The sequence below is a fragment of the Leguminivora glycinivorella genome, chromosome 2, assembly GCF_023078275.1.
Source record: "Leguminivora glycinivorella isolate SPB_JAAS2020 chromosome 2, LegGlyc_1.1, whole genome shotgun sequence".
Taxonomy (NCBI): Eukaryota; Metazoa; Arthropoda; class Insecta; order Lepidoptera; family Tortricidae; genus Leguminivora; species Leguminivora glycinivorella.
Genome location: NC_062972.1, coordinates 7,048,208 through 7,069,741, shown reverse-complemented (window position 1 = coordinate 7,069,741; position 21,534 = coordinate 7,048,208). Strand labels below are relative to the sequence as shown.

The 21,534-nt window shown below is 37.2% G+C and overlaps 1 protein-coding gene across 1 annotated transcript in view; it reads right to left on the bottom strand.

Annotated features, from left to right (window-relative positions):
• Positions 1 to 2,750: 2,750 nt before the first annotated feature.
• Positions 2,751 to 21,534, bottom strand: part of LOC125242208 (peroxidase) — a 43,847-nt gene continuing 25,063 nt past the window's right edge. The window contains exons 3-14 of the mRNA XM_048150930.1: positions 20,681 to 20,757; positions 20,280 to 20,370; positions 9,636 to 9,827; positions 9,270 to 9,466; positions 8,658 to 8,831; positions 5,484 to 5,562; positions 5,223 to 5,368; positions 4,871 to 5,112; positions 4,524 to 4,656; positions 3,954 to 4,416; positions 3,719 to 3,865; positions 2,751 to 3,456 (exon numbers count right to left, since the gene is read on the bottom strand). Coding sequence (XP_048006887.1) covers positions 3,312 to 3,456; positions 3,719 to 3,865; positions 3,954 to 4,416; positions 4,524 to 4,656; positions 4,871 to 5,112; positions 5,223 to 5,368; positions 5,484 to 5,562; positions 8,658 to 8,831; positions 9,270 to 9,466; positions 9,636 to 9,827; positions 20,280 to 20,370; positions 20,681 to 20,757 — 2,086 coding nt within the window. The 3' untranslated portion in view covers positions 2,751 to 3,311. The remainder of the gene's footprint in view (positions 3,457 to 3,718; positions 3,866 to 3,953; positions 4,417 to 4,523; positions 4,657 to 4,870; positions 5,113 to 5,222; positions 5,369 to 5,483; positions 5,563 to 8,657; positions 8,832 to 9,269; positions 9,467 to 9,635; positions 9,828 to 20,279; positions 20,371 to 20,680; positions 20,758 to 21,534) is intronic.

The following is a 21,534-nucleotide window of genomic DNA, read 5'->3' as shown; positions in this document are numbered from 1 at the left end:
TTTGGCCCAAACTAACAAGGCAAGTTGAATAAAACCTTGTAAAAAGGCTTCTGATATCAGATTTGTAATAAGTTTACTTGTCATAGTTTAACAACAGATGAGACAGACATATGCACTGACAATACTGCACGTGTTTCGTGAGTCTGATGTCAAATCACCTCATACAATTTACCGCTCTAAGGCAACTAAGGTAGGGTTTGTTATTGCACTTTAATTACATATTAATGATTTCTAGCCCGTAAGATATATATTTGCTTTAACAATGGATAGATATTTATGCGAGTGAGAGTGTAATTTAGATTTTTATTTATAAGGAATCAAATATTTTTAAGCTACCCGATCAGATATTTCTGCGGATAAGGACACTCCCCACATCTGCCGTCTAGCAATCGTAGCGTCGGGCCAACTGTATGGCTAAGCCGCGCCTACGCGGCGTCTTTTTCCATACAGTTGGCCCGACGCTACGCTCGCGAGACGCTAGAAAGAGAGACGATGTTTTTGCCGGTCACGGAGCATCACAAATTTACGCCGGGAATATGTCGTCATTATACTTATGGTCCCCTATAGAAAATTAGATATTTTTGCACGGCCGTTCATAGTCATATATGCTGGTGACTGTTCCATGAATATTTGGTCTAGTCTAGTTGAGTGGAGAAGTGCCATTCAAAACGAGCGTTAACTTTCTAAATATATATTTAGGTACTTTATAATTCTCTTTATTCATTTTAAATCTCAGGCTAGGCTATTTTATAATATGATTATAAAAGTAAAATACAAAACCACTTACAAAACAATACAAAATATATAAACACATTATAAAAAACCTAACCTAGGGTGCCGCCAGCAGCGGGGCAGGGCCCAAGCTGCCGGTGGTTAGGGCTGCAGAGAGAGGAACCGTCGGACTATCCGCGCCGTGTCCAAGATCACCGCCTTCTGCATCTGACCCTTGATCCAACCACCTAGCGAGAGTCTCTCTAGATGTTGGTCGAGACTCTTCGCTATGAGACCGTTCGCTGAAACGACTATCGGGACAATGATCGTCGAATCAACATCCCACATGGCGGTTATCTCGTAAGCCAAGTCTAGGTACTTACTGGACTTGTCCTTCTCGGCTTTCACGAGATTCTCATCATGGGGGATGGTGATGTCGACGAGCACGGCCCGGCGTTGCGATCGATCTATTATGACAATGTCAGGCTTATTGGCTACAATAGTCCTGTCAGTGATAATAGATCGATCCCAATAGAGCGTGGCACGACCATTTTCGAGAACTGGCGCAGGTATGTACTTGTAGTACGGTACTTCGCGGTCCACAAGGCCGTATTGAAGAGCAAGCTGCTGGTGAATGATCCTGGCTACGAGATTATGCCTGTGCAAGTACTCACCGTTAGCTAGATGAGAACAACCGAAGATGATATGCCTGAGTGACTCTCCGGGACGGCGGCATGCCCGACAAATGTCGACCGTACCGTCCTTCAGGATATATTTCCGGTACTTAGTTGTTCGTCATCATAACTTCGTCGGCAATTGCACAGGCAAAACCCTCGGTTTCTCCGAAGAGGTCCCCGAATCGTAACCAGTTCACCGATGCGAGCAGGTCTACATCGGGTCCCGTGAGAGCCTTGTAGAACCGCCCGTGTAGCTGCTTGCTCTCCCATACCGCCTTGCGGTCCGCTGGTACTTTATAATTATTATTGTTTTCAACTTACGGTTATGTGTTCGTGGTATGCACAGAGTAAATCTTTAATGAAATTGAGACATTTTTTTATATATACAATTAAATTTGAACTAGAAGCACTAAACCTATACCCGCTCGCATTCCCCTTTTTTCTTTTCTAAGTAAGAATCAATTAATAAGTATCTGAATATATGTATGAATAAATTAAATTGTAATTGTTTACATACAATACAACCTGTGAAGTTTGGTTGACAAAATTTGACGTAGGTGCTGTCATATATATTTTTAAAATGACGTACTGTTAATACCAGCGTAATGAAAATGTATTCCGATGAGTAAAAGAAAACATGAAACTTTTTTCAATTTAACCGAACTAGAATGAAATCATTTATACTCATTCGGTTGTGTTCGTTATTTTCTTTAATAATGTGATATATTTTTATTTATTTTTTATGCACAAGCCATGCACCTTTAAACTTTAAATGAGATTGGATCTCCACCTGACATTATTGATTTACCCTATTTATTTTGAGCACAGTTTTACACTGGTATGGTTTTTCGTGTACGTACACTATTTTCTGTCAAAATATTTGTCAAATTTAAACGTCAACGCGGAGCGACCGGCGACACGTCTGCCTCCGATGAGCCGCTCAGGGCGTCTAATCGAAAGGAGAATTCTGACAGAAATGGCGAATGTATGGAAATTTTACGATAGTTTAAATTTAAGGTAAAATTTCTTTGTTGCCTTTGAGAGGAAAAATATAAAAAACCTCAAAACCTGTAGTCCATTTATCTGGCTTTTATAATCACTTAATGTTATAACTAAAGTATTGAATTTTTTTAACAAAGTTTACTAAACGGCGACATACGTTTTTCTCATTTTAGGTCAACTTTGTGTGGGTTTAGTTATTACACCGTTAATAATTGGAGATTGTGAATAGTCAAAAGTTGTAGACACACTCTTTAAGATAATAACTACATTTATTTTATTTCATTTAATTTAGAAATGTCAGCAGCATTTGTTAAACGCCGAATGCACTTTTCGAGGATTTCGTACGACCCCCTCTTAAGTAAATAATGTATATGGAATTGTTTGAAATATCCAGAGGGCAAATTTCGTTACAAGTAATTAAAATTCAGTTTTAATCAATTTGCTGTGGAAAAATCTATTGTAATACAATTGTTTTCTATACTTAAACACAACAAAAGAGACAACCAAACCACTATGTCCTTTTGGAAAAGTCCTACACTTACTGTGAATATGTGATATCTGATTTGTTTGTATACCGTGTCTATACAGACTGTAACAACTACGTGTAACAACAGACTGGTTACGTGATGACTATTACAACCATGTCCTTCAATTCATTGCTGCAACTTCAAAACCGTTTTAATCATTCTTGAAATCTCAGTTTTTATAGTCAGCACTAGCTAGAATCGCTATTTAGTCTTCGTCGTTTATTAAAGTTTAGAGTAAATACCTACTTACTTAAATGCAGTGTGTTTAGGCAGTTGGCTACAATGTGACTAATTCAAGTTGCATTGAAATTGAATCGATGATAAGTCGTAATTTAAAGTTGCAATAATGAACGATAGGGCCATAAATACTCTAACTAATACTTGGTGCGTGAGACTACTTCTTGCCAAAGAAGGGATTGTGCGAGAAGCTACTCACGAACTGCTTGGCGGCCCCGAGGAAGGGCGCGGGCGCGGGCTCCGCCCACTTCGAGAAGTCCATTGAGGGCATGATGCCACTTCGGCACGGTACTCGTGGATTTCTGGAAGAAGGTATAATATTAAAGCATACAAGAAAAACATAGGTACTTGTATATGTCTTGAGTGAGACGAACTTGCAATACTGTATGATCAGCTCATTGCTTATATTAGTACCTAGAGGAATTTAATTTACCCATTGAAATCAAATAAAAACACAGCCTTCATAGAAATACCTACGGTAATTCGCCTCAAATATCTCTCTCATCAATCTCTCTCTCAGACAGAAGGTTAGAAAAAATATTACGGTTAAAAAAGGGAACTTACAATTCATGGTCCGGCAGAACCATGGGGTATAGCTGAACGGTGTCAATAATATCCGTATTATCGCAAATGACGCGCGCTAGTCGCGACTTTCTGATTTCTGCTAGCTGTTCCGGCGTGAACGACGACGGCTGGTTTGGTAATTCGAACCTAAGAAAATAAATTACTGTTAATAATATGTACTAAAATACATAAAGACACTTTAAAAAACAAAATATCTTCTCGAAATGAAACTTACCAAAATCTGTCTCCTCTTCTTGAGTATGAGAACTGTGTCGCGATAATACAAGCAAAAGTAGGCCCTAACATGGAACCTGGCAACGGTCTCTCTGACACTCCTCCAGACCAGAGATCAATATCCACAGGATGCTCAAAGATTTGTCCATATTTGTTTACAGTTTGGTTAGGCATAGACCCGTGAAGCTCCTCGAAACTTTCGGCTCCACCGAGACCACAGAACTTTCTGAATTCCATGTATCCAGGAATACCAAATTCTCGGCCTCTTTGCATGTTGAATGATACCAAGTCCATTCCGAAACGAGCGCCGACCTTCTTGAAGAGATGGTTCGTGACTTCTTGCGTGATAGAGTCGTCCATAGCTTGCGCTACTTGGTTCATTAGTCCCATCACGTATTCATCAAGAACACCAGCTCTGTACAGATCGTAAGGCCTTCGGATCAGATCCGACAGTCTCTTGGAAGCTATAAAGGACGAAAGATTACATTAGTTCGGTAATTTACGCATGCAAATAAGATGATAATCCAGAGATTATGACTCAGAAGTCATAGACATTGACGTTTTAACTTACCGATAAACTTGTGAGCCTTGGACCATCTCTCGACAGCCGTGGGCAATAGTGAATGTCCGAAACGATACGCGGCTGAGGCGAAGGAATCTATGACGTCAGGGTTGACCGTTTTATCATACCCATCCCAGTAGCCCTAAAATCAAATCGTTATTAGAGGGATATTGAACGGTACAGTTATATGTATTTTATAAATTCATTCAATTCATTAAAGGTACTTATAAATGTAATGAAGGTACTCATGAAGCAGAAAGATAAAAAAAGATATAAAGACAGCGTCATAGATTAAATATAAGCCTGAAAAAGATGAATGTGATGTAGTCGCCACGCATATAGAACTTTTTTTTTACTTCTTTCTCCAGAACCAATCCGAATTTTTCCATAACATCCTTTCCGAGCAGGATGGGCAAGAATTCGTTGTAGGTGATGTGCTGAATTTCGGCGATGTTGATTCGTCTGGTTTCCTGGAAGAGGGTCTCGTCGTCCCAGTGGGGGTTCACTTCGGCCAGGCCCTTCGCCACGCGGTTGTGCTCACGAGCCATCAAGGTGTGCATCACAGTCAGAACCAGTTGCTCGTTAACTCGAACTTCGCCTGTTAAAAAAGGTTACTTTAGGATTCACAACTGCCATCGTGCCTCGTTTAGACTTAGACTAGGTACTATTTCAGGCAGAGTAAAAATCTATGTGCATCGAGTGACTCACCAGCCTCAAAACAGTACATGTTCTTGTTGGGTCTCGTGCAACCTTCATCGGGGATGTCAAGCTTCAGCGGCAGGAGGTCCTTCAGACCGTATTCCGTAAAGACAGGGTTCATGCGCAGCAGTCCACCGTAGCCAGTACGCAGTTTCCTGTAAAAATAAGTCTTGTTGTTATTAAGTCGAATCAAATTCACTAATTCCAGTTCCACCCACTTCAAGTACACTTTTAAAACCATTGTAAAAGAATAATAACAATGATACATACCTGGAAAATTTTTCAGTGACTCCATAGACAGTGTTACCGTCAATGGCGCCAGTTAAAGTGTTGAAAGGCACTCGGGAACCTAATGAACAAACAGACAGATTATACAATTGCATAGTGGTAAGGTATAAGTAAGTACGAATCAAAAACACTAAATATATTTACTGTTGAACTCCGGACAGATCTCTTGTGTCACAAAAAATATAAAAACATACTTAAGTTTAGGAATTGTTTGTGGGCTACCTTCCCAAAAAATATTATTAAGTCGCGATTATTGAAACGGACGATTTTGTAGAATGTCCCATTATAGTAGGACCACTCAGTCCACTCATCGTATTACTGTTTTGTCGTATTCTAGTTTCGTCGGATTCCTGATTCGTCGTATTGCTGTTTCGTCGGAATTATCCATATAATTACTATAATTAAACTTTATACATGGTTAAAATCCCGTCCCTAAGTATATATATAGTTTATTTATATATTTAATAGATTATTCCCACGAAACACCAGTACCTACGACGAATCAGGAATCCGACGAAACTGGAATACGACGAACCAGGAACAAACCCAATCAATGCACCTACACATGAAATTCATAACGCATATTCAATTCAATATTAGCTTCGTTCCGTTAAAATGCAATATTTTGGATATATTAAGATACCTATCTATATTTTATAATGCTCTATGTTAATTACTTTAATTCATATTCGATTAGGCCATTCAGGCATGTGAATTAGTAAATAAATATTTAAAGCAATATGTTCTATACATTACGAGCAGTTATTTGTTTAATGGCATTGCACATTTCTAGTAAATTATTTGAGTTAGTCTATACTTATATCAAGATTGCTGCGCTGATACATTTAAGTAGTAGGTACCTATGCAAAATAAATTACTTGTGTCTTATATCATAATGCTCTGTGTATTTAAGTGACATAGAAACGAATTGCCGTAACTTATCTTGTATGTTTTATCTTGAACAAACATCGTCATTTGTCAGTTACTTATATAGAATTACATAGATTTAGCGTAGATTAAAACCGAGAGTTGGCTCCTACCAGTTTCACTTTTTGTAACTTGCACTAATACACCTAGTGATGTGCAAGTTGCGGAAAGTTTCCAAAAAAATCTTAAATTTCTTGAAAAAAATCACAAAACTTTCACTAACAATAAAGGGAATTTAAATTTATGAAATGGAAAGGTTCCATCCATACAATTGTCCATACAAAGTATGGAAAGTTTCCGAAGTTTTCCTATGTGAAAATTTCAGAATTTTGGAAACTTTACGTCGGCACATCATTAAATACACCTAGTGCGATATTTTCTAAGTTGATTAATTATTACAAGATACTCTAAACAAACAATGTAAATAAGTAAGCGTAGGTAAGATCACCCGGGCTAGTAGAGAGCAGTCAGGCACCCCACTAGAAAGTATAAAATCTTTTAAAGAGAGAGGCATAATTCGAGAAGCGTAACCTATGTTAACCCTGACGATGACGTAGAATGTTTTGGCATGTTAGGTACGGTATGTAAAGAATAATGATGGATTACGGACGTTAATGTAGTTCAAATTTGCATTTACTTTTTGCTATAATTATCTTACTTTCGCGCTATTTAACGATCGAAACAAAATATGGGAATTTGGTTGTTATTTAAGAAGTAAGTTTCACGTATCAATAGTTGCTTCGGTATGAAATGTCGCAAATAGATAACCGCGAACTGACCGAGTTGAATTGCTTAACTTAATCCACGACACAAATTGAGTTTGCTTTAGTTCTTGTGGTCATTCATTATCTTTAATTGTATAAACATTATTTACCAATAATGATACTCCTATTCGACTTGACATGATAAACATTTTAAAAATCCAACCCATTAGATATGTCAAAAAAAATCATACCGAAAATAACAAAAGTACATACTCGTAATTTCGGAAAAATGCTGATACTCGGTCTATTTTTTATCAATGGCAAAATTGGTCTATCCGTCTGAGAAAGATAGACATCGGCATCAAACATCCCTCTTAGACGCCGGGGATTAAAATTTGTTTCCTTAACCGAAACGAATTCAATGCAGGCATGTACAGTCAAGTGCAAAAATATGTATCGAAAAAATCGTCTCATAAATATGGTACATAACTACGATCTTATTAGATACACCGTCCGACTAAGATGCTATGGGACATATTTTTGATTAAGATGTGTACATCCATATTTATACACTTGACTGTACATAGAGAAATCAATGTCAGTACTTAAGTAGCAGAAAAATAGTTAAGTTACGCCTAACAAAAGCATCCCTCATCCTATGCTCGTAAAATAGCTAGTAATTACACAGCTCAATCCCGGAGATATTAAGATATTCAACGTGGGATGATGAATGTTGACACCGCGATCATGAAGTGGAAAACATAACTGACCTTTGTCGACCGGTCGGTTGAGTATCCTAAGTAGTCTGATGAAATAAACTATTGCAATGTTGCGACACTTTGTAATTGATGGCGGTAATTGGCCTTAACCATTCAAATTAGTTCAATATCGTTTATGGTTCAAGATTTTTGGTAAGATTTTAAAACATCCGGAGCAATCAGCGTAATTATTATGGACCAAATTTCAATTTAATTGATAAAATCAACCGGTACTACATATGTTATCATTTTATTGATTGTCATATTTATAATAAATTTATTGGAGATAAAGTTTAACTTTAGGCCGTAGGCCTACATATGAAATAACTGAAGTGAAGTCGTAAGTAGTAGATACATATAAGTATATTTACGGACCTTTTTATTTAGACTCATGTTATGAGTCTTTATTTTTATAGGTCAAAGGTATTAATCATCGGGGAAGGTCCGGAAGGTCCTAAGATAGAAGCACATAGCAATCGGTCAGTCTTATCTTATCCTGCTGTGGAAGTGGAAATGCGGTAATTGCTTCAGATCCTATGGCCGCTTACAGCAATATATTTATCAGTGTCGCTAGAAAAGGTGATGATACCTATACCGTCTACACGAGTTTTATTTAGTTCTTAGGTTCTTACCCAGACCCCTTACAAAGTCAACGGGTGCTTCTAACTATTTCTCGTGGGTCGCTAGCCGCTACTTCTTGCGGTATTTCAAAAAGTGAGAAGGTTCAGGCGCGGAGTTTGCTGAGGTTTGCGATGTTTTGTTCTTACCCAGACGGCAGCCAGGTCTCGGCGATGGGAAGGCCCTCACAAAGTCGATGCACTTCACTCCGAAGAGCCGGTAGAAGTAGTCGTCATCAGGGATGAGGATCTCGTTGCAGTACGGGTGCTTCTGGTGCGGGGGTCGCTTGCAGCACTCCTCGGGGTCGTTGCGGTTGCGGGGGTCTGTGAGGTTGGGCAAATAACTGCTGTAAGTAAGTGCCTTCTTTATATTTCTAAATTATCTCATTAACGATAAAAAGACACATAAATATAAATAAATACATACTCGCAAAGATCGAAGTATGAGATATGATTAATTATTTTATTATTAAAATGTGGTATGATATGCATAATATTATTTTTAAATAAAAGTGAGTGCTCTGATTGATTATGATTAAGCACGTTAAATTCCAGTAGATAGAGGCATGTAAAAACGTAGTTTTGTTGCATGACCTAGCCTAAGGCAATCGATGGCCCTGAGTGTCCAAAACTGGATATTAAAAAAGCCCACGGGGAAGTTTTTCAAGGTCTCAGCCAGAATCGTGACGCGTGTGAGTGACACAATAGAACTCAATCCTCTTGGCGTTTAGAGAGGGGTGATTCGAAAGAGATACGACTCACCTAAAGGCGTGCCAGTGAGCGTGTAGTCGTGATCCATGAACTGGCCCCAGGCGATGACCATGACGGTACCAGCATGGTCGTGGAAGCCTTCGTCAGGGTGCATGGTGCGGGAGACCACTCGAGATAGAGGCAGGTCGCGACCCGTGTGCGAAATACGAGGAGCGTTGATGCCGTCGGCGAATAGAGGACCGATCAGTCTGAGAAAATAAACAAATTAGGAATTGATATAGTTCTACGATCTATGTTTTGCACCATATTGTAACAGTCCGTTAAATCGTGTGAGTAATTTCGGCCACACACATTGATGAGGGGTAGCTTTTTCTACATATTTCCGCAATTACATGCAACCTCATGTCTTACACTCACCTCTGGAAAGGCGCATTAGTGGAGCCCCACGTGGGGTGTTCCAAGTTGTTGCAGAGTCCGTCAAGTCGTCTGTATTTTCCGGCACGGCACTCTACGTGGGAGAACACCGGTGGGCACACTTCTCGGATAAGCGTTCTTGACGTGTCGATGAGAGGCAGGCCTTTTTCGATCTCTTCGTAGGTTAGACCGTATCTGAAAGTAAGAACTTATGTTAGAGAAATAATAATAATATTAAAAAAAGTGTTTGACTTATTAAAATAGAATATTTAAAATAATTTAGTAATAATTGCGATGACCGGTGTCTGGCTCAGTTTATAGTGACCCTGCCTGCTAAGCCGCGGTCCTGGGTTCAAATTCCGGTAAGGGCATTTATTTGTGTGATGAGCACAGATATTTGTTCCTGAGTCATGGATGTTTTCTGTGTATATATTTATTTATTTAAGTATGTATATCGCCGCTTAGCATTCATAGTAGAAGCTTTGCTTAGTTTGAGGCTAAGTTAATCTGTGTAAGGTGTCCCCAATATTTATTTATTTATTTATTTTGAGATACTGTTCACAACAATGTGTTCTATACCTTATGATGAGATTGATGAGTTACGTTTAGGACTTCTTTCATAATTATATCTGTTGAATTTTTATTACCTACTTACCGAAAATTATTATTATTATTCCTCTTTATTTCTTTCAAATCTTAGGCTAGGTTATTTATAATACGAATATAAAAGTAAAATACAAAACCACTTACAAAACAATAAAAAAATATAAACATATTATAAAAAACCTAACCTAGGGTGCCGCCAGCAGCGGGGCAGGGCCCAAGCTGCCGGTGGTTAGGGCTGCAGAGAGAGGAACTGTCGGACTATCCGCGCTGTGTCCAAAATCACCGCCTTCTGCATCTGACCCTTGATCCAACCACCGAGCGAGAGTCTCTTAAGATGTTGGTCGAGACTCTTCGCTATGAGACCGTTCGCTGAAACGACTATCGGGACAATGATCGTTGAATCAACATCCCACATGGTGGTTATCTCGTGAGCCAAGTCTAGGTACTTACTGGACTTGTCCTTCTCGGCTTTCACGAGATTCTCATCATGGGGGATGGTGATTATTATTATTATTATCTCCGTTTAAAACTCTCGGGTCTTTCGAGCCCGGTCATTTATAAGGCGTGCGTGGGGATATAGATCCAACACGTAGAGGCCATTTGGAGAGCTTTGATGTCATGTAGAACGCCTGCTGGAACCCATTCACGGGCACATGAATAGATACCCGTGAACCGGTTTCAGCAGGCATTGGACTATTGTAGAAAATGGAAAGATACCTGTTCTATGGTTTAGATTTGGATGGAAATAAGACTGGGCTATTGCTAAGAGTTCGGGACACCTACCATAACATTGTAAATACAGTGTTATCGAGGCAGGCGGTGACTCGCCACTCGGTAGATGGGCACCTGATTTGCCATCATAAAGACGGCCAGGCGCAACACCGGCATGAGTGGCTCAGGGGTGTCGAGAGGTGGTGCTGCGCTTTCTCCGAAGTTACTCGCGGCGTTATGCCCTTTAACACTTCCACCCCTGGAGCGATAGCTCAGACGTTCCTCTCTGGACGGCCAATGAAGGCAAGCCAGAGCTGAGAGTCCTACGGGTCCCCTTGGGGTTCCACTCCGGCCGGCGAAGACACGCCGGAGACGGAGACCCTGACCGACTCTCGGAAACACTCGGGTCCGTGGGGTCGTCACTCCCCAACAGCTCGCCACAAGCTGCCCTGCGGGCTTATTATTATTATTATTATTTGTAAAGCAGGCAGGCAGTTGTAGTAACTGATAAAGCCTGTATCCAGGAATTGGGAATACAAAATGAGTTAAACTATTGAATACTTACATCTCTAATTCGAACCTATAACAACATTTCCATGTTTACTTTCTAAATAAATCTTGTCATTTTAAGACAGAAAACCTTGCACCTTACAGAATTAAAACAAATAACGACATAGCTATTACTCGTGGATATTGTCGATACTTAATAACATCATTAAAAGATCTAATTTACAAAGTAGCATCATTGGCATTCGTATTCGATACCTATTTCAAATGCCAAGTGCCAAGGTTTGCCGTTTACTTCAATTCGCAGTAATAAATTATAAGAAACTTCTTAATTAATTACAAACGTAACATTGAAATTGCGCGTAAAAGTATTTAAAGGAATGCAATTGTAATTATGCTTTAATTTGAATGTTTAACTGATCCTGAAGATTGCCGCTTCCTTTGATTATAACATTTAAAAATAAATTTGCTTTGTATTAAAGTGTTGTAATTAAAAATTATTTTATATATATACTCATTGAAAAGGTGCTAGAGACTTTTAACGAGCTGTTAATTGGGTTCTAAAATTACGATTGTATATGTAATAGAATATTAGAAATTTTAATAGAATTTATAGAATTTTTAATTATGTCCACTTATACAGTCAGTACTACCATTTAGTGCCTAGATTGTACAACAGAAGAAGTTTTTACAACGTGGGCTTCGAAGCTGTCACAAATACACGTCATCTTATGGGCATGTCCAACATTAATGCTAGCGATGGCCGTTGGAACTAATTTGCCTTTAACATACATCTGTATTAGGAAAGCCCACAAACTGAAGGCAGCACCGGTCTTGCACGTAGCGAACGAACACATCGTCAAACTCATGTCAGATACAATCACAATTGTAGGTATGCCATCAACGTCAAGAATCACCAAACCGTAAAACAACTGTTGTGGTGTAAACTGTCAAACAAAAGCCTTGATGTCTTGATAATGTCAGCGAAAAGGTTAAAAAGTAGTCTATGATTCTTTACTGCTCATTAGTTCTCTCAATATTTTTGAAATGCTTATCCGGCTGAAACTACGTACACTTAAAACTCCTCAATTCAGGATGGAATTTGCATTAAACGTAAAATTTATTTGGCTTTGAAATTTACGGTTCCTAATAACAGTTATAACCATATACATTTATGGTAATGAGTTTCAATACACGACTTCTAATAATAATTAATTTATCAATGCATATTATATCGAGGTCAAAGACAAATATTTGGTACCCAGTTGAAGGTTGCGCATGTAAATGAAGATGGGAGCGGTGATAGTATGTGTTTCTTATTATAATTGTATCAGATTGGTATGCATCCATAAGCAGAAATCACAGAAGTAAAAAGTGTTGTAAAAATGCTACAATACTTTTTACATTTACTTAAGGCCATTGTCGAGAAGACCGTCTACCCAGAAATACCGTCTACTGAATATAACTTTTGTATTTATACAGGGTAGGTACCCGGTAATTAATGGACAACCTTTTAACCACCAAGAGGGCACCTTAGACTGGTCCAGAAAATTGACTTTAAGGTTTAGTAAAAGTCGCCTGGTTTTCGAGATTTTCACACTTTTTAAAATTTTAATATTACCTAAAATTTTAAAAAGTTTGAAAATCTCGAAAACCAGGCGACTTTTACTAAACCTAAAAGTAGATTTTCTGGCCAGTATAAGGTGCCCTCTTGGTGGTTAAAAGGTTGTCCATTAATTACCGGGCACACGGTATATCTATTACTTCTTACACCTCCGAAGGTATACCAGTTTTTCATCCTTAATCCATTGGTCTTCAATAGATATCCCTAGGACGAACACTAGTTAACAAAAAACTTGATTCGTGTTTCGAACTCGACCATCGAGTTCAACATGGTTACGCAAAAAATTTAAAATAGTAGCAGTTGGAATATTTGTGCATTATGTATGTAACGTAGTAATTTAATAGTCGTTCTTCCTGTCTAGTACAATTAATGCTCTTAAAACGTGTTCAATTTATTGTTTTATGTTCTGAAATATGTAACTTCGAAATTGTGCATAGTCGGAAAGACAGATATAAGAGTAAGGCACCTTCTTTAGGCTTTATGGGAAATAAGTCGAGTTTAAACGAATGTTGTAGGTTAATTTTAATTATAAGTTTCGGCTTTGCTTTTGTCTGGACCTGAAAAAAGAAAGTTGTCAACCTCATTTACGGGACATATAACGGTCTTGCCTTATAAATAGAAAAATGCTGATATGTTGAAAATATCAACGTTATTTGTTTTAATATCTATCACATTACTCCCTGTTATTATAGAATATAACAATGAACATGATTTTAATACTTATTTCCATATGAAATTACGCGACAACGAGCACTAGACGGTCTTGCCTTACTCAGCCTTACGGTCAACCCGCCGAGCCTTAAAAAAAGTGATTTTTATCACATAAGTTTACTTTAATTCATCAAAGTATTATAAAAGCTGTGTAGAATATAAAATTTGCTAGCCATAAGACCATGCGGATCACTCCAGAATACTTTAATAGTCTAGTTTTATCCACTCAAACTTTATTTATATTTCAAATAAAGTATGCCGGTATTGTCCGCACTGACCTTATTCATTGTTTTTTTTTAAACTAACAGAATATTTATTTTGATATGTAGGTACTTTAACCCACACTTATTAAGTAGGAAGGCCGTTATTAGGAAATTACTTATTCCTGTCCATTGTGTAGCTGTCATTATAACCTTTTACCTTTAATGGCATTTTACAAAAAATAAAAACAAGTATGTCCTGCCTGAAATGCATCGTGCATTATTAGTCTATGTCAATACGCGGGTGTATTTAAAGCAAACGACATTGTATATGATTATTGTCCGTTATTCAATGTCACATCAAATAAGCCTCCGTGGTATCAGCTGTCTTCGAACTAATTGGAATGACTCATTACGTCTTTGGAAATTAAAGTAGAACAATTCGAGCATACAGAAGCTGTGTGACAGGATTTACCAACAATGGACTCGTGAGTTTGTTTGACGCGCCCTACATATGTCAATCAGACGGGTGCGAAAATATTAATAACCTTCGTGATGCTACGCTACGCTAAATGTAAATGTAACTTTTAAGTCTATACAAATATTATATAATATACTTATCTAATATATATATAAAATAATACTTATTAGATTTAGATTCATCAACTTAGATCATCTTTAAATTTAGAACACCTGGATGCCTTGACACCCAAAGTGGCCCAAATAAGTAGTTGCATAATTAGTACTTATAATCAGGCCTCGGATTATTTTTCGCATGGTAAGATGAAAGAAAACTATGGAGTCGATATTAAAACTAAAGTTTAATTCATACTCATACTCACTAATTTTCTTACTCCCGTAATACTTTTATCCCTTGTGCAGGTTGACAGATCGAAAATGTTAATCGAAAACTAATCTTACTGAATGTAATTAAAATTATTTATGTGGTGTGATTTGGGAAGCCTTTTGCTTGGTAAAGGGTTACATTTACCCTGTAACTATATCAAATTAGTTATTATTTTGTTTGGTTCAGACTACTTTGTTGCGGTAAACGTAATGCTAAGTACTAGTAACACATTTCTCATGATCGTATTTTAGATCTTTGTAAGGTTCTATCCATTATAAAATTGCAGAAACTTGCGGATCAGACATAATTGTTTACGTAATTATTGCACGCACCGATTGCAATAAATAATTAAGTGACACATCGCGTCGTGAATGATTGACATGACATTGACATGCAAATGATTTTTGATAAATCAGCTAGTACTTAGCATTACGTTTACCGCAACAAAGTAGTCTGAACCAAACAAAATAGTAACTAATTTGATATAGTTACAGGGTAAATGTAACCCTTTACCAAGTAAAAGGCTTCCCAAATCACACCACATAAATAATTTTAATTACATTCAGTAAGATTAATTTTCGATTAACATTTTCGATCTGTCAACCTGCACAAGGGACAAAAGTATTACGGGACTAAGAAAATTAGTGAGTATGAGTATGAATATAAATTAAAGTTTAGTTTTAATATCGACTCCATAGTTTTCTTTCATCTTACCATGCGAAAAATAATCCGAGGCCTGCTTATAATTACGAATACCTACGTATTATGTTAAATCAAAAACCAATCAATATATCGAACTTCTAAATACAAACATCATTTCCGGAGATTAAACTGATTAAGGAACAAACAAATTCAAATCAATAGGGTACTTAGGCCACATTCCTAATTTTTGAGGCTAGGCAAAGTACTTTATACCTTGAGGTCGTGACACGCTTGCCCTTCGGAAGAGTACGTTCGCACGCCGTACACATGAAATCTAGATTACGGTTCTTTATGTGAAGACTTATAGAGCTTTGGCCATCAATCTCAACACGTCGTGTAATTTAACGCGTCCTTAACAATAATTTAGAAAATTGCTTATGAAGTTATGACGATATGTGCTTCATGTGCTACATGTCAGCATGACCTTGATTGTATGTGAGTGAAATTTCGCTCTAGTTTATAAATATTAAATATTAGGTAGCGAACACTTAAAGCTACTGGGCAAATGGATGAAATAATGATGTATTTTTAAAATCAATCAGGATTTCAAAATATTTTAAATAAACAAATTGTGCAAACTCATCAAAGTTGAAGTGACCATTGACGAGTGTCTTGTTTCCATGGTTTGGGACGTATTGCTTTCTTGTACTTTAAGCCTTAATATTTAATAGCCAATCTGGTTTCATTGTCATATTAGAAATTCACTTAATAATTACCAGTAAATGTTCAGGATACTTACTTAATAGATTTATTACTAAAATTAAATATACGGAACATGTCTGTCCGTGGGTCCGTCCTAAATAGTGCACCACCAATTTTGCTTTATAACAATTATAACGTTATAAAAGTCAGCTGGCGGTGATTAATTGGTCTATTTTTAATGCATTTGGTATTATAAAAAGGTTAATTGCACCGTCATTACACGTCTGAAGCCTAGCTTCCGTCTCCGCCGTGGCGATCGCGATGACATTTTACATCCCCGCTCACTCTTAAGGCCAATTTGCAAACATGTTACAATGACACTTAGATCAAGAATGTACACCTACACTACAGTCCCGACATTTAAAGTCTTAATACGTGCTGGACAATAGTGCATTAGTCAGAGTAAACGGTGTGATGGTTATTTTATAATTATGATACTCATATCGAATTTAGACGATATGATATGAGTGTAGCAATTGTAAAGAATTATTTATTCACAGATGGGGTAATTTGCGATTTTTTAAATCATAATTTAGGTATATTATACAAGGATTTTACGAGAGTTACCATACTCGATATATATTAAAAACTTAAAAAAAACCCTCATGGCTATTGAGCGTACCTATATTAGGATCATGTATATCATAATAATCTTAGTTTTCACGATGATCTTGAACACTACACAGGTCCATTCACAAGAGCTGGCACAAATGGAACCAATGAGTTGCGATTAACCAATTAATAAAATGGTGGCTCTTGACAATTACGACTGTGTATTAAGTGTGTACCGATAGTACTGATACCGGTGTCATTCAAATTATTAAAAAATATCCTTCCATTTGTGCAGCCAGCTTTCGTGTAACGATCTGCGCCTGTACTGAAAATTTTAAGAAGAGCTAATAAAATTAAGTGAAAATTGCTACGTCCAACGTTGCTACACCATTTATTACAGATTCTGACCTCCCAGTATTTAATTTCAGTTGTAATGTAATTACTTTGTATGTTGTATGACTCGAAACAGATCGGTTTGAATGGACCTCTAGTCTATTAACAAACTAATTTCGAAGCACGTCTTGTGGCTTTATCATTCAAAGTGTGCGTCTCTGTTCGCTTTTACGTATGGTTTGGCATGTGGTCAGGGCTGTCATTTCATTGCCGAGGTCTAACAGTGCCTCGAGCGAATTAGAGTAAGGCAATTAGATACTTATGTATTGAAAGCGTATGCTGACTGTATTGCAGCTCATGAATTTGATTTGGATACATAGGAATGATATAGGTAGGGATACTATATTATCAGAATCAGACAAGTCAGTTGGAGCTTTTTGCTTTCTTTCTGTCCCAGAAACTTCTTAAATATAGAGATCACGATGTAATAGTAATCTGGATCCGGGTGACTGACAACTTAAATAACTAGTGGTATTGCTTAGGTAAGCAATAGCGATAACGATCAAAACAAAACATATGTAAATTCTTCGCTGACAATACAATGATCTCATGGATCTGTCTATGTCTGAATCTGAATAGATCTGTCATCTATCATGTGAATCACATCACATGCCATTGTAATATCGTTGAGTGAATCAATTTCAAGGTAGCTTGATGAAAATGATGAATGATTTACTTCCCTTACCTACTTCTAAGATCGTTATTAGATACGAGTATCAACCAATTTGAATCATAGGCCACCGTAGGATCTTTGTACAATAAACATCAAAGTGACGACTATCAATTCACGGGAGGCACAGGGTTTTATAGTGCTCTACAATCCAAGTTGTTGGCTGTACACAAAAACAAGGCGATTATAGATATAGAAGTAATTGAACAAACCATGACCAATTCAGCATGATTGTTGAATTACTGGCCTCATAAATCCCTTTATAAATTTCTGTGATAGTCAATTGCGGCCTCTGAAGGCCACTTTTTCGCTACGATTAAATTTTCGCAAATTGGTACATCTACCTTGTCTAGCTTCGTGATCCGTGTCACTGACAGTTAATAGGCAGATCAATGTCCAGGATAAAAGAAGCTTGGTATAGACACAACACAGGTATAGACTTGGGAAGGAATTGGCCTTCGGAGCCGGTTTTATTGATCTTTTTCAATTGATCCACATACTCGTAATGAATAAAGACCAATCGTTTATTTAAGGTCGTTTGCAGTTCCGTAACCGTTGCGCTATCCGTCTTCTTGATCTTTTATGTTTACTTTGGTTGCTGAGTCAGCTTGAGTTTGTTGATTGTAGATTCGTATAATCTAGTACAAGTGGAACCATATTAACTATAAAACGTATAATTAATTATATGTCTAAATAGTGTAGTACTTATTATTTCATATTCGTGAGTTAAAGTTCCGTTTTGTTTTAATTTTAGAACTTTTGTATTAAGTATATATTAATTGAAAAACCATCTTAACCAATATTACAAATAGAGTAAGAAAACTTTACTTGTAACTAAAAGTTGGTTTGGTTAACTAACAAAAATAAGCTTTCTAAGCATTTTTAACGAGCATATCAAAACATCCCAAATCACATGACTGGCGTACATTAGGTAAGTCACGAACTTACATCACTCGACGACCTGAATCGTCGTATTAACTAATACGGATGAACCATCGCCAGGTTTTTGCAATACTGTAATTACGGTGGAAATTTATAGCAGTTTTATCGACGCGTCGTTGTCATCTTTATACAATTTATGAATTTACCTATTTCGTTACAGCTCGTACGACATTCATAGGAAAATTTTAACATTTTCAGAAACACTCTATTAATTTTATTTTGTTGTTCTGGAAGAAAACAGTCCAAAAAGGAGCAGTTATTCTAGTTAATGTTCATTTTTAGGGTTCCGTACCAAAAAGGTACAACAGGAACCCTTATGGTGCGACTCTGTCCGTCTGTCTGTCCGTCTGTCACATTCCTAAATATCTCGAGAACTACTAATGCTATCAACTTGAAATTTGGAATAGTTGTGAACATTGTAAACCTCTACAAATAGAAAGTATAATTTTTTTAAATATATTAATTTTAATTGTAGAAAATGGCCAAAATGAAAGGGGGGCAAACTGTAAATTTCAAGTTACTAGGTCAAGTGGGGTATCGCTGGAAAGAGCTCAAATTGAACGTAAATAAACTATTTTTTATAATTTTTTTGTTGTGGAAAAAAAAAAGAATTTTGAAGGAAAATGTAAAAAAAAATACCCCCCCCTTATCTCCGAAGTTTACCAACGAAAAATTATGAAAATTTTAGTAAACATTGGTTTTATGCTATATATTACAGGAAAAATATAATCGTGTTTGTATTTTGAATACTTTTTTTTAATTCACAAAAAACTTTTCAGATTTTTACTTTCAATTTACCCACCCTTGCGGATGTATATCGTACTTAAAATTAATACGAGATGTTACGTAAATCATCTTCTGTCGAATAAAGTAAAAACTGTTTAAATCGGTTAACATTATAAAGAATTATCCCTGAAAAACCAGGTCGCGCAAATTAGTTAGCAAATTGACCGGGAGATGGCGCTATACACTATAATACTCATTAGTGCCTATACTTTTGTCTTCTAGTCAAGTCATTAGAGTTATATGAAAATATGAGATTATTTTTACTAGGTAGTTTGAAAGAAAGTTTGTACGGAACCCTCGGTAGGCGAGTCCGACTCGCACTTGGCCGGTTTTTTGGTATAAATGTGCGACTAGGCTAGGTATAAGCGGGGAGAACATTTTGGGAAAATTTGGCCTAATTAACGTTACCTATACTTTTTAAAAGTTTTGTTATTCTTCAGCTTGTCCACATTTTAATAACTTCCGGGCTAAGTGGTCGAAGCTATAGTTAACTCTTATACTCGTATTGGGTGGACGACATTCGAAAAACTGCGGGGCACTTCTGGATGAGATTAGCCCAGGACCGGGATAAGTGGCGTACACGAAGGGAGGCCTATGCTCAGCAGTGGGCGATTAATGGCTGAAATGATGGATGATGATGATACTCGTATGTATCATGTTGACTTGATGAAAAGTAAAAGCTCTAGGTACTTACGTTCGCGCCAAGTTGATGGAAATGTCAAGAATAAGCTCGCCGACACTAGCGTAGTCCTCCGGCTTCCAGTCTCCTTTAGGTTGAGCGACCACTGCAGAAACAAGAATAAGTTAAACAATGCAATTTTTAAAAATCTCTATAATGTTGTGTGTAATTTCGAAGTTAACATTATAAAAAAAAAGTCCTATAATGAGGTACCTATAGGACGAGCAGCTTTATGACAGCCAACACTCTCTCAGCGACCTCTATTTTCTTCAAGGTCTACCGCACAAAACGAAACTCGATATTGAAGTACCCGCCTCACTCTTCACTGTAGCATACCTACTAGCAAAGGAGAGCTACTGTTCACCGAGAAAGAAAAAAAAACCGACGACTTTTTTTTTTTAATCTGTATTACTTACAAATTCGTTTCCGTGCTTCCAAGTAGGCTTGGTTGACTGCTTCATAGGTGATGCACGTGTGTTGACCTTCGTAGCCGCTGTAACAAAAATATATTTTTCCCCTCACTAGCTCGGAAACACGTGTTTTGTCCTTTAATACCAGCGGGTAAAAACGCATTTTATCGACTAGTGGGTAAAGTAATTTGACCTTGAATAAAGTCAAATTAACTGCTTTAAAATTGATAAAAGTAGGTGAATCTAGTAATAAAGATGATTTACCACCTGTGAAACTACTGGAAGCAGTGAAAAACGCATTTTTTGCGTTGTAGTTTCCTCGCTGTAGTGAGGGGAAAAGTTTTGTGTTACACTCGGGTGCAAATGTATTTTACTTCTCGTGTGTCAAAAAACTCGCAAGTTCAGGATTCTATTTTCGAACCACTCGCTTCGCTCGTGGTTCAACTATAGAATCCTTTCACTTGCTCGTTTTTCAATTTCACACTCGACGTTAAAATACAACTTTGCCCCCTTGTATAACAAATAACTATTTAACTTTCAAGCGTTGATTTGTTTTTTAAAAACCTATCTCTCTACCACTACGCGGACATCACATCTATAGCATTATTGAAGCGAAAAAAAAATCATCCTAGTTATTCATGTTAAGGCGTTATTCATCATATGAGGCGTAAAGTGGTATTGTTTTGTGAGTTATTATTTTTAATCAGCAAATGACCTTCATAGTCTCATACGGTTTATGCGAAGCCAGTCTTAAAATATCATGTAGGTAGGTAGGTGTTGAAATGTAGGTACTAGGTAATAGGTACATTTAAGTCAGAAAGATAAATCTCATTGAGATTTAACTTTCTGACCACAACAAT